Source organism: Ictalurus furcatus, chromosome 6, assembly GCF_023375685.1.
Source record: "Ictalurus furcatus strain D&B chromosome 6, Billie_1.0, whole genome shotgun sequence".
Classification (NCBI taxonomy): domain Eukaryota; kingdom Metazoa; phylum Chordata; class Actinopteri; order Siluriformes; family Ictaluridae; genus Ictalurus; species Ictalurus furcatus.
The window spans coordinates 27,558,593-27,571,107 of record NC_071260.1 but is presented as its reverse complement, the minus strand read 5'-3'; the positions used below and the strand labels follow the sequence as shown (position 1 = coordinate 27,571,107).

Sequence of the window (12,515 nt, the reverse complement as noted above, 5' to 3'; positions counted from 1 at the left end):
GCGTAGTGCTTCTAGTGCTTCTGAAAGTGCTCCCAAGAGGCAAAAGAACATGAAAACCTTACAAGAAAAGGTCAAATTATTAGATATGCTGCAACAGCTGTCAGCTGCTGCAGTTGTCCACCATTACAGCATTCTGTTTTTTTTTTTGTTTTTTTGTTTTTTTAAAACTTTTTTTGTGTATTAAATATGGGGCCTAGTTTTTTCCACATTTGCGGGGATTAAGTGTGCAGGACCACTGTGAATGTGGAGGGCTGACTATATAGTTAGATTTAATATTGTGGAACATCTGTGAGAAGAAGAAATTGTAGCTGCTTATGTTACTGAGAAACCACAAAGCTCGCAAACCTCACAGAAAACTTCCCTTCATTTCAACAATTACACATTATTTAAAAAACTTTTTCATACAAGTCCCTGTGTAAGCTGTTACTATAAAAAAAATTTAAAAAAATAAAAAAATAACCAGCACATTCATATACTTCTGTGCTATACCTTACAGCCAGAACTACTGTTAGAGCTGCTGTTATAGAAAATTAATGAATTGGAATAGAGAATTGAATAGTGCTGTGGTATAAATTGCATTTATTGTCTCTTTCTTGAAACTAAGTTGTAGATACAAAGCAAATATGTAGGGTTATCAGTACGTCAGATCTTATCCCTATGTAGAAAATGCACTAATGATGCATGGCATATGTTTTACTGAATCCCTTCTTGTGTCATTTTGGGCCAAAACATTCATTATCATAACCCAGATCAATCTGGTATAGACACATTTCTTAGAGCCACACATCATTAGGACAAGCACTTTGAATCTTGTAATGAGCAATCAAGCCTGGAAACTGACTGCAGATTTGTTTTGTTTTTTTCCACAGGGACCCCAGGGAGAGCGTGGATTTAAAGGAGAAAGAGTGAGTATCCTCAGATGTTAACAAACATGTAAGATCCTGATGGTGACTCAGATGTAATTGGTTTGATTGTGTTTATGTAATAGGGTGATCCAGGTCGTGATGGTGTTGGCCATCCAGGCCTTCCAGGACCACCTGGACCTCCAGGACAAATTATCTATCGGTCTGCAGATGGTGTAAGTAAAATATATAAATAAAGTTTCCAGTGACTCTAGTGCACCTACAGTGCCCTTCACTAGTATTGGCACCCTTGGTAAATATGAGCAAAGAAGGCTGTGAAAATTGGTCTTTATTGTTTAACCTTTTGATATTTTGTTTAACAGTTGTACTACAAAAATGTAAAATATCAATGGGAATATACTTCAAATATATTTTTCTCATAGGAATTCATAAGGGTGCCAATAATTGTGGCACACATATATTTTGCAATTGTTTGATATCCATGAGAGCAGGGTATTTCTGTGATTTTTTTTTTTTTTAACGAAAGCTCAAAAGGTTAAACAATAAAGACAATTTTTCACAGCCTTCTTTGCTCATATTTACCAAGGGTGCCAATATTAATTAGTCATTTCTAGCAATTAATTGCATCATAGTTCATATCTGTTCACATTCATATTTGTTCAGTGAAACAGAAACAGTTTATAACCAGCAATTTTAAAATACCAACTTCTTTTTTTCCACTGCGCACCTACCAATTTAACACACTGTTTTGATTTGTAACTGTGTTATTATTGCTGATCCTTTCATAGAAAATAAGTGCTCAAGCAGATTTTTTCTCCTGTGTTTGTTTGAGGGAGAGAATTAAAAAGATATGCCAGACATTAGTGAGCACAAAAAGTGAGAGCAGCATAACATGAAGGAATAACTTCTGAAACTTTGTGTGTTAACCCTTACTGACAAAACTGTAATGCACAGAAGTCGTCAAACCTGACATTTATTTCCCCAATTGAGATATGAAAGGATTTTAGGCTTTTGTTGTTGCGGCACAGCACTTAGATTATCTTTTTGCACCACACAGGCCACAATTTTTAACGTCCTTTATGTAATTGATGTATAATGTGTATGTTAATGAATTACTCTCTTTACAGTCTGGCATCCCTGGTCAAGCAGGATTCCCAGTAAGTACAGTTTGACAGTTTAATTACTAAGTCACTGATGTTAAGGGGCAAATTGTTAAAGGATGTGAAAGGACAAAAGGTCAAAAAATAAATTTACACACATTTTCTAATTATGAATGTAGTGGCTATGAGCCAAGACAAGTTGCTGTCCAAGTTTGACTTTTTTTTTTACTTTGTAGGAATAGGGTTATACAGCTTATGAGTAATAACCACCACTGAGCATCATGTAAACCTTACACTAAAATCTTAGATTTTCTTCATAAAATGTTGTTGGCTAACTTTAAATAAATAAAATTTACTCTGGTTCATTTCCATAGCTAACTAGTGTATTATAATAGTGGCTATTGAAATGTGCTGCGTCATTGTAAAACTAAAGAAGTATCATTTGTATTTCAAATAAAGACATGTGACAAATTAAAGGGGGGAAAAAACAACAAAGTTTTTTTGGCTACTGCATACTGCCCACAATTCCATACATAACAACACTAGTACAGAACGATTATTTTGTTACAGATAGATATTGGGTACAGTGTTTGGGCAGCTATTGTGGTTCATTATGTACACTTGATAGTCTCCAGTATATTTAATTCAGTTGAAAATGCATAAAATTTATATTTATAGTATTTTTACAATACATACTTCTGTGAGCAACACAAGAAACCTCGAGAGGAACCACGACTTAGCCTGGGAAAGTCATCCTCTTCTTGCCTGCACTGTGACACATGAGTGAGTTTTATATCAGATAGTATGTCACAAGGAAATATAAATTAATGGCTAGTAAGGGCACACAATGCACTAGTCAGTGGGTTGAGTCAGTAAAATCGTAACTCCTAGGTGACAGAGAAGGTTGATCAAAGTCAGCAGAGGTAGATGTGTGTATACGCTGAGTGGGAGCAGGTGCTTCTGGGCCTCAGGATTGGTAACTCATGACTGAAATGGCATGAGTGGTAAGAAACTCATGTCACTGCAGATAAAACTGCAGATAGAGACTGGTGAAAACCAACATAAAGTGTGTTTATAAAATGTTGGGCCACCATGAGGCACCAGACCAGTTTCAGTGTTGCTTGTCATAGATTCTGCAAGTCTCTGAAGATATACTAGATGGATGAACACCATTCTACCAAAATAATTCTATAATTCTAATAATCAGTTGGCGTTTTGATGATCGTGGTGGAAAGCACTGTCAAAAACATTGCCCCAGAGTCTCCCATATGTGTTCAGTTGGGTTGATATCTGATACTTTTCTCATCAAACTTTTCAGTGAGCCCTTGTGCTGTGAAATGTTTCATCATATGATAAAGATGATCAGTTAGAAGACCTATACTTTGCATTGATTTGCAGTAATGCCAAGTGCATTTAAACTAAGCTAGCCTTAAATGCCTAACACAGTATAACAGAACCAAAAAGAGTTTTCCATTTAATCTATTACCTGTCTGTGTATTTGATGGCTGAGCAGTTATATTGGATATAAGTAGAATTGTGTAGATATTTAAATGATTAAATGAAGGGTTTTTTTTTTTTTTTACATAATGTTTGTCTTTATTCTGAAAAAGGGACCAATGGGACCGAAGGGTGAGAGAGGAGACCCAGGTGCTCCAGGAAATGGCATTAAGGTCAGTCACACAGTTTGAGGATGATTTGTCCCCAAAAAAATTTTTTTATCTTTTCCAATGAAATCTTTCTTTTTTGTGGTGTATTTAGAATAACCAAAAGAGACTAGAGCCATGGGTAATGTTGTGAGGTTGCCCTGTTCTTGCCGCCACTTGAACACATTCTGTTTTTAGGGTGAGAAAGGGGAACCTGGTGTGGTTATTGGACCTGATGGAAGTCCTCTATTTCTTGGTGCGACAGCTGGGCAAAAGGTAAATGCTTAAAATGAGCTTTGTTAAGCTATGTATAGCTATGTAGAGCAGCATATTAACTTCACAGATTTCTTATTTCATGCTTTTATTGTTGTTGCTTTCTCTAGGGGGAGAGGGGACCTGCTGGATCAGTTGGACCTCCTGTGAGTATATTATAGTTTTTTTTTATATCTCTGCTTTGAAGAAATTACAATGTTGATATAATAAGTAACATTTCCCTCTGGCTGTGTGCTCACACAGGGACCATATGGTCCTCCCGGCATGAAGGGTGAGATCGGAATGCCAGGCAGGCCTGTAAGTCCTCCATTTATGAAGCTGAACATTGAAACGTTATTATTAGCTTTCTGGAATCTTACAGACAGTACATCAGTTGTAGAAGTGTGAACTAAAATGGCGTTGTGATCATATCACTACAGGGTCGGCCAGGTATGCTTGGAAGTAAAGGAGAAAAAGGAGAGTCGGGCTCAGGATACAGTTATCCTGTAAGGACAAAATGCATAAAATGTTAATTTGTATATTTTTGCATGTATCAATGTATGAAATCTTTTCTGGCTTGACAACTGAACTAATTTCTTCATATTTTGTTTTCTTCATATCTTTTAAGGGTCCACCTGGGCCTCCAGGTCCTCCAGGTCCCCCAGGACCCCTAGCATACCCTTCAGCTGTGGACAGATTTGGTGTATGGTTATTTGTTTTTTGTTTTTTTAGTGTCAGATAAGCTGTTTATAATTCATGCATAAATGTTGCTTAGAACACTGCACTGCTGAACAAATTGATTATTGATTATATCTGAATTTTGAAAGCATAAGAAGTGCAATAAGGTTCCTATCTCGTTATGCTTCATTTTAGAGATATGAAGACTCTAGAACAGTGTACCCAGGTGAGCTGTTTTGCATATTTGCACTAATTTTACATTGTTTACACAGAGTCCAACTGGCAGAAGTTATGCTAAATGTCAAAGAACTCAATCCCAGTAATGATTGACCATTTCATTTGAACACCTACTTATTTCCTTTATTGTTAACAGTTTCCATTTTCAAAGCATGTATATATATATATATATATATATATATATATATAGTTGTTTAGCTCATGATTCAGGAATAATACACACTGTGTTGGTAAATATATTGCTTACAGAGGCTATAGCCATCAACTAGCCTTCAATCCATAACCATCTGTCTCATTTTCAGGTTTTCTACTGACTGATGTAATGGCTTTATTTATGTAACTGTTGTTTTTTAATAGGTGCGAAAGGAGAGAAGGGAGACCGTGGGGTCCCTGGTCTTCCTGGGACACCAGGTATCACTCCCTTTCTATCATATAAGCAATGTTTTGTATATAACTTCTAAGATATATATTTAGTGTCATGCAAATAACAAGTATAACCCATGAGATAATTCAAATAATAATAATTCAAAGGATTTGAAATATCCACCTGTTTACATTTACACTTATTTACATATTATTTTCTTTTTGTTTATCCTTCTGTAGGCAACTTTGACATTTACACTCTGAAGGTCAGTTCCTTTTTAATGGAGAATATATGCATATCACAATTGTTGAAGGTGTATTCTGAGAGCCGAGTCTTTGTGCTGTGCATGTTCACAGAACGAGCTGAAGGGTGAGCGTGGAGACACAGGACTGAAAGGAGAGAAGGGTGAGCCAGGTGGACAGTACGGTTCTCACTACGGAGGCGTGCAGGGACCACCAGGACCTCCTGTAAGACCTAGTGGGGAGGGTTTGGGAAACATATACACTGAGTTGCTGTTTGTTGTGCCTCCTCTGGCCTTCTGGAGTGTGAATTCGACAAAATGGTGGATGCATTAACTGTCTGAGTCTGAGAGTACATCCAAGTGTCAGACTGTAACTATACAGAAATTAAATGATGAAATTAACTGTTTAGATGTTTTTTTCTGTATATATCAGGGGTGCTTATGTCTGCACCACATTCCTCACTCCATCATATTGCCAGTATTGATCTTTACTACATTACACCAAAGAGGACAGCTTGTAATGTAATTTGCCTGGTTATGGCACTGTGTGCATACACAGATCTCCAGCCTTTATTCAGCCACAGGATTTGTCATTGCTTGGTTAAAGCCTTCGAACAGTTGCTCATGGAGCATTCCAGCTAGAGCCAGTATATTCTGCAAAAAGGATATCTTACTTAATTCATCTGCCAATTGAACAAGACTACTTCAAGCTTGAAATGAGTAAAAATGTTTACAAATATGATTTATTATGTTTAATATTTCATATATTATTAGATCTGTGTTTAGTAATAATATATTTGCTTAATTCTAATCTTATAATAGGAATTACTAGATAAAATCTGACTCTATTCAAGTTGTTTTCACTTGTTGACATGTTGATTTTTGCAATGATGCTAGCACCTTCTTTCATGCCATGTTCAAAGGCACTCAGGTCACTTGTTCTGAACATTTCAACACTCAATTTAACACTGACTGATGCTATAAACTGTGCATTAACTGATTTATAGCACACATTTCAGTCTGTGACATATGGCTTGTGCAATTTGTGTAACCTATGCACCTATTTTTTAATGTTACAGAAAAATGTTTGTATGTCAGTAAAGAAAGCAACATATTATGTAACAGACCACTTTTCAGACAAATAACATAATGAAGGCTGCTGGGTTTGGCGTACAAAAAACAGAAGCAAATGAGACAGTCAGAGTCTCTAGAAGAACCGTGGCTGGTTCTACAAGATGCTCAATAAAACTTACCTGCTAATTTCCTTATAAAACTGCACAAATACCTGAGAATACTTTTTTTAAGCAAAGAGACATCACACCAAATATTGACTTTGTTTAGTCTGTTTACTGCTCGTTATAATATTTTGTATGTAGAAACTTCAATTTCATTATTTTTAAAGGCATCTTTGCTATACAGCATTTCATTTCATGTGTATAAGACATCTTTACAGTACTGTATGTGTAGGAAAAAATCATTATGCGTTGTTATAATGTAATGCAACAGCTCCCTGCTTTCACAGAAGGAAGTAGATGGCCAATCACAGATGATATTCTATAGCCAATTAGGAAACATACAATTTGTATGAATTGATTCGCCAACAAGTGCTTAAAAAAAAAAAAACCCTCTTCAAAGATAACTTTAAAAGATGGGATTCTGTGAACTTCTGTGCCATGAATCTGGTATTTTTTTATTCATTCTCATCATTATTTTTTATGAGAACATGTGTAATGATACAAAACCATTATAGGATCTATGCGAACTAGGAAAACTACATGTTTTAATAATGTATGTTTATTAGGCTTATTTATCACACAGATATGGCGAACCTGGTCATAGCACATATGTCAGGAACACATGGGTCAATTTCCTCATGTCCAACAAAAAAAGTCAATACAATAAGCAGGACATTTGTGACATTTTGTAGACGCCTCAGTCAACTGTAAGGCAAAATCAATAGAGTGTAATTGCACACTTTTCTATAAAGCTTATTCTCTACAAAGCAGCCTTCATTAAAATCAGATATAAAATCAGAATATCAGCCATATTAATGCAAAATCTTTACTTATTCTGACAAGAGAGTTATTTGGGACAGCTTATTTAATAAGAACTTAATTTATTAACACATTTTCTTTGTTACTGAACCTACTATTTGTTCTGAACTTTTTGGTGGTTGATGTTACACCAGCTTTTAAACTGCAATTTAGGTCTCACGCAGAGTGCATTTAGTAGGCTCCAAGCACAGCTTTAGTAAATTGAACATTAATTCCAGTTGCACAGTGAGCGTTATTTTGTGCCTGAAGCAAGGTGCATTTTGAGCTACACCTATCGATGTACATACATATGGTGCTGAGATTTTGTTTAAGCTAAACCTCTATTAGTACCCATGATTCAGCTCATAAGCAAATTATCACGACCTAATGAGATATTATTAGAGAAAGAAGACATTAACATGCATATTTGTTGGACAAATCAGGTCCATCTGTATATGGTCTAAACCTAATGATATCTTTACCTGTACCTTTCATTGCAGGGTCCTCGTGGAGATTCAATCAGAGGGCCTCCTGGTCCACAGGGTCCACCAGGACCTCAGGGTGTTGGTTATGATGGCCGTCCAGGAAACCCAGGACCACCAGGACCTCCCGGGCCACCTGGTTCACCCTCATTACCTGGTGCCCACAGACCTAGTAAGTAAAAATAAATAAATAAAAATAAAAAATACTAAAATCTTTAATACAAGAATTTAATTCTCAGTTTAAGCTAGAGTCTGTTGTATTTCTTGATTGGGAGGATTGATGTTTTCCATGATTTTTTTTTTTTTACTTTTAGCAGTCAGCATTCCTGGCCCTCCTGGTCCTCCTGGTCCACCTGGGTTGCCTGGCCAGAATGCTGGAGTAAGTAAAATGCTTGGAGTGCTCAGTAACTCTCAGTTCCACAGGACATTGCAATGTAAGATTTTACAAGATCTCATACTGAGTTTAAGCCTGAAAAACAGCAATGTCACAAGCTCTGCAAAAGCTTTAAGTCAGCACCCAGCTCCTAACTTTATGTAATTTCTACAGCTGAGCTGCTTTCAGTGTTGGTAAAAGACTCCATTAACAATAATATTCTGCCTTTTATAGGTGACAATACTGAGAACATTTGACTTAATGCTCGCAACAGCACAGAGACAACCAGAGGGTGCTCTCATCTACATAATGGACAAAAGCGATCTCTATGTCAGAGTGCGTGATGGCGTCAGACAAGTCATGGTATGGTGCTTTTACCTGTAAGAAATAAAATAATGTCAATTCAACCGTATGCAAACAGAGCTGCATTTCTTTCACTCTTTTGAATATGAAATTTTGCTTTCTTCCAGCTTGGGACTTATAACCCCTTCTATAGAGATTCAGTAAGTAGATTTTAAAACAAATAACCTTTGGCTATTGCTCAAGCAACTGCATAAAAACTGCATGTAAGTGGACAGCTGAAATAGTAGGGCATCAGAGGAACAATTTGGCTTTCAGTGACACATATTACTGTTGTACACTCTATTTACAGCACAATGAGGTGGCAGCGGTACAGCCTCCCCCAGTAGTACAATACTCACAGAGCCACTCAGCAAATAATGGAGCAGAGCATTACTCCCATGTTGTTGACTCTCCAATCCGGCAGCCAGATAGCCACGGGAGCGAGCATTCTCAGCCAGCCATTGATCCACAGTACAACACACACTACTCCTCACACCCAGACACCAGGTACCCACCTCACCCGGACCACAGATTTCCGGCACGCACTGATCAACCGTACATCCCTGTACAGCCAGAGAGGTATCCCATCCCCCCGGTCCTCAGACCCAGCACACCCATCCATCAGCCTGAGGGTCATGTACACACATCGGGACCAGGGGTAAGCTTTCAACCAAATACATTTTTTTTGTTTGTTTGTTAGTTTTAATAACTAATATGGCCCTTCTAAGGCAAAATATCAGTGTCAGAAACTGAGTATTTGTTTTTGTTGCCTTGTCATTTTGTTTAATGCATTAAAATAACCTTATTCTTAGCCATTAAAAAGATTCTATTTAAAATTTGTAGTTACTACCTGACAAAAAATAAACATTGAAGTCGTTTTTTTCTACTTCACACTTAGATGTTAACTGAATATTAATTATATCATTATGTAAGGAATAAAACATGATGTTGCATGCTGTTATAGGAAAATGATCAATGATAATGATAATAATGAATTGGTGTGATGTGCCCCAAAGTGAAGCGGATTTACTTGTACCACCCTGAAGTTGATTATTTTCCTATAACAATACGCTACAAGATGCTTTATTCCTCTTAAACCTCTTAATTTATATATATATATATACTGAACAAAGCTATACCTTAACTGACTCCGATGGTCCTGTGTCCTTAATAAATGCTGTAAATGTGTCTTTAATTCTGTTTTTTCTGGAGCTGCTTGTGCATAATACCATGTGGTTTCTCTGTGTGAACAGCTGCATCTGATCGCCCTGAACAGCCCTCAGGTGGGGAACATGAGGGGCATCCGTGGCGCAGACTTCCTGTGCTTCCAGCAGGCACGCGCTGCCGGCCTGAAGGGAACATTTAGGGCTTTCCTGTCCTCCAAACTGCAGGATCTCTATAGCATCGTTCGCAAATCTGACAGAAACACACTGCCCATTGTCAACCTCAAGGTATGTGTCCTCTTCATCCTCATGTCCTTTTATAAATAGGTGTCATCTAATTAATCCATCGATTTTAATTAAATACAACAGAATAAAGTCAGTTTTGCTTCATATTTACAAGGAATGTGTATATGTTCAGTATTATTCCTGTCTCCCCACTAGACAAATGATAGGAACCCCATGCCAAAATATTTAAATTGATCAATTTTATAATACACTCTTGTGTATGTTTTATTTTTCTTGACTTGTTTTTTGCTAATCGAATCCATTTTTTTTAGTTAGAGATTCCCACCTGCAGTCTTGGTGCTCTTTAGTGTTTTTTCTCTCTGCCCTCCTCAGCTAATTTCAGTTGCTGAATCGGGTGTTAGCAGGGAAAGCAGTGAACTGAGCCATTTGGCTTCCCTGCGCTTGGTCATGGGTCAATGCTGTGCTGATGTTATTCTCCACAGGACCAAGTGCTGTTCAGCAGCTGGGAATCGCTGTTCGGTGATTCAGAGGGCAGGTTGAAGACCAGCATACCCATATATTCATTTGATGGCAGAGATATCCTCAGGGACAGTGCTTGGTGAGGCAGCTGACTTTGACTTTACAAACAACAATCCTCACTGTTAATTTCAGCCAGATTTCTTTCACCATGTTTGTACTTGTTTTGTGTAATTAGTTATAATGTGGTTTTGTTTGCCTAGATATGGATCTTATTCATTATTAATTTTACTACTGTATACAGCACTAAATTATGGTGTATTAAATTAGTGCTTTAGATTAATATGAGGCTACTGCCTCTGATTTGTCATTACACAGAACTTAGATTTTAAAATAAAATTGTTTCCCCTAGGCCACATACAGCGTACCCAAACTGATGCATAAGCATTTCTGCGCTGTAACAACAACTAAGTCACCTTCACACAGGACAAAACGAATTCCCCACCCTCCTTGTTGCTTGACTCTGCATGTGGCGTCATGTTTTATTTCATTCTCTAGTATAATATTTCTCCTTCTGTGTGCGCTCTAGGCCAGAGAAGATGATCTGGCATGGCTCCAGTGGTAAGGGTCACCGTCAAATGGATAACTACTGTGAGACGTGGAGGACGTCGGATCTCGCCGTGATGGGTCTGGCCTCATCTCTGCAGGCTGGCCAGATCCTACAGCAGAAACCCAGCAGTTGCTCCAACAACTTCATAGTGCTGTGTATCGAGAACAGCTACATCACACAGTCTAAGAAGTAAATGATCCATCAGTCCTATATAGTGCAGACCACATTAGGTTAACTGTCTGGGCAGATTTTAAATTTTTTCCAATTTTCTACCCTGTTTATAACATGAAAAACAAAAAGAAATTTAAAAGACAGGGCCTGGGTCTGCATCGCAGAGAGGCTGCCCGCTGTCCTCTGGTTCCTTTTATAATGCCAACAAGACAGGCTGTTGGTGCTGTCTCCCGGCATTGGCACATATTTTCTAGGAGGGGTTTGAACCAGAGAGGACAGGAAATGCAGAGAGGCAGGGTTTTCAATTGTATTTTCCATATAAAATTGTATATGACATGTTTGTTGTTCCTGTTCGTTTTTATGTTTCTTTATTAAAAAAATGTCTTAAGTGGTATATTTAACCAAGTTTTAGCTACATATTTTTGTGTAACACTGTTTTTCATTTATTGCTTCATTTTCATTTGAGGATTTTTGAAAATTAAGGGGCAGACATGTCTAAAACCATTTTAGATTTTACAAAGAGAGTAAATATTTATTTTGTGCTAAAAACAAGCAAACAAAAAAACCTAAATCATGAATTTGAAACATAGAATACTGTTTTATTCTATTTTAGCCAGCACTTTTTTGCAGGATATGGCTTGTATATACATAGATAAAAGTGTGAACCTAAAATAGGCTTTTCCCAAAACATGCCCACAAAAGACTAGTTTTGTGATGCCTTGAATATTTCAGTATTTAGCCCCTGAAATATGTTTTTTACTGTATTTTTTTTTTTCCAAACAAATGTCTATTGTATGTAGACTATGGGATCAAAATTATATGAAATATGATCAGTGGAAAATTAATGTGGACTTTATTCTCTGTGTTAATGTTTTTGTTCATTCCAGACCATTTATACAGGAAATGTTTTAAAAAAAAAAAAAAAAAAAAAAAAAAAAAAGTCTCCAGTATATTTCAGAGAACAAGGTGCTTTTAATTGAAAATCAGTACTATCTCAAACTACCGTCATTCACCACTCATTCAGTTGCTGCTTGCTGAAAATTTGACATGTACGTTCAGTACAGAGAGTAATTTATGAAATGACGTGCTTTTAGAATACGTCTGTCTGAAATCTCAAACGCTAACTCTACTGTAGAGGTGGTGATATTATAAGTATGGCCCTGTGGAACTCATATCCTTTTTGTAACTGTTATGTGCTTCACAATTTTTACATGGCACTGAATAAATGATTTTTCACCATTCACATGAAAAAAAAAAACAT

At 37.0% G+C, this 12,515-nt stretch overlaps 1 protein-coding gene across 7 annotated transcripts in view; it reads left to right on the top strand.

The window, feature by feature from the left end:
* col18a1a (collagen type XVIII alpha 1 chain a) overlaps positions 1–12,515 on the top strand; it is an 88,114-nt gene extending 75,599 nt beyond the window's left edge. For 6 of the 7 annotated variants that reach the window (XM_053627436.1, XM_053627435.1, XM_053627431.1 and 3 more), the window contains 21 exons: positions 870–905; positions 989–1,078; positions 1,991–2,020; positions 3,574–3,633; positions 3,805–3,882; positions 3,990–4,025; positions 4,123–4,176; positions 4,299–4,364; positions 4,487–4,561; positions 4,732–4,762; positions 5,131–5,184; positions 5,377–5,402; positions 5,494–5,604; positions 7,912–8,065; positions 8,208–8,272; positions 8,501–8,629; positions 8,737–8,769; positions 8,919–9,266; positions 9,862–10,059; positions 10,500–10,615; positions 11,063–12,515. In XM_053627436.1, coding sequence (XP_053483411.1) covers positions 870–905; positions 989–1,078; positions 1,991–2,020; positions 3,574–3,633; positions 3,805–3,882; positions 3,990–4,025; positions 4,123–4,176; positions 4,299–4,364; positions 4,487–4,561; positions 4,732–4,762; positions 5,131–5,184; positions 5,377–5,402; positions 5,494–5,604; positions 7,912–8,065; positions 8,208–8,272; positions 8,501–8,629; positions 8,737–8,769; positions 8,919–9,266; positions 9,862–10,059; positions 10,500–10,615; positions 11,063–11,276 — 2,004 coding nt within the window. In that variant the 3' untranslated portion in view covers positions 11,277–12,515. The remainder of the gene's footprint in view (positions 1–869; positions 906–988; positions 1,079–1,990; positions 2,021–3,573; positions 3,634–3,804; positions 3,883–3,989; positions 4,026–4,122; positions 4,177–4,298; positions 4,365–4,486; positions 4,562–4,731; positions 4,763–5,130; positions 5,185–5,376; positions 5,403–5,493; positions 5,605–7,911; positions 8,066–8,207; positions 8,273–8,500; positions 8,630–8,736; positions 8,770–8,918; positions 9,267–9,861; positions 10,060–10,499; positions 10,616–11,062) is intronic. The other variant, XM_053627432.1, reaches the window with a different exon arrangement.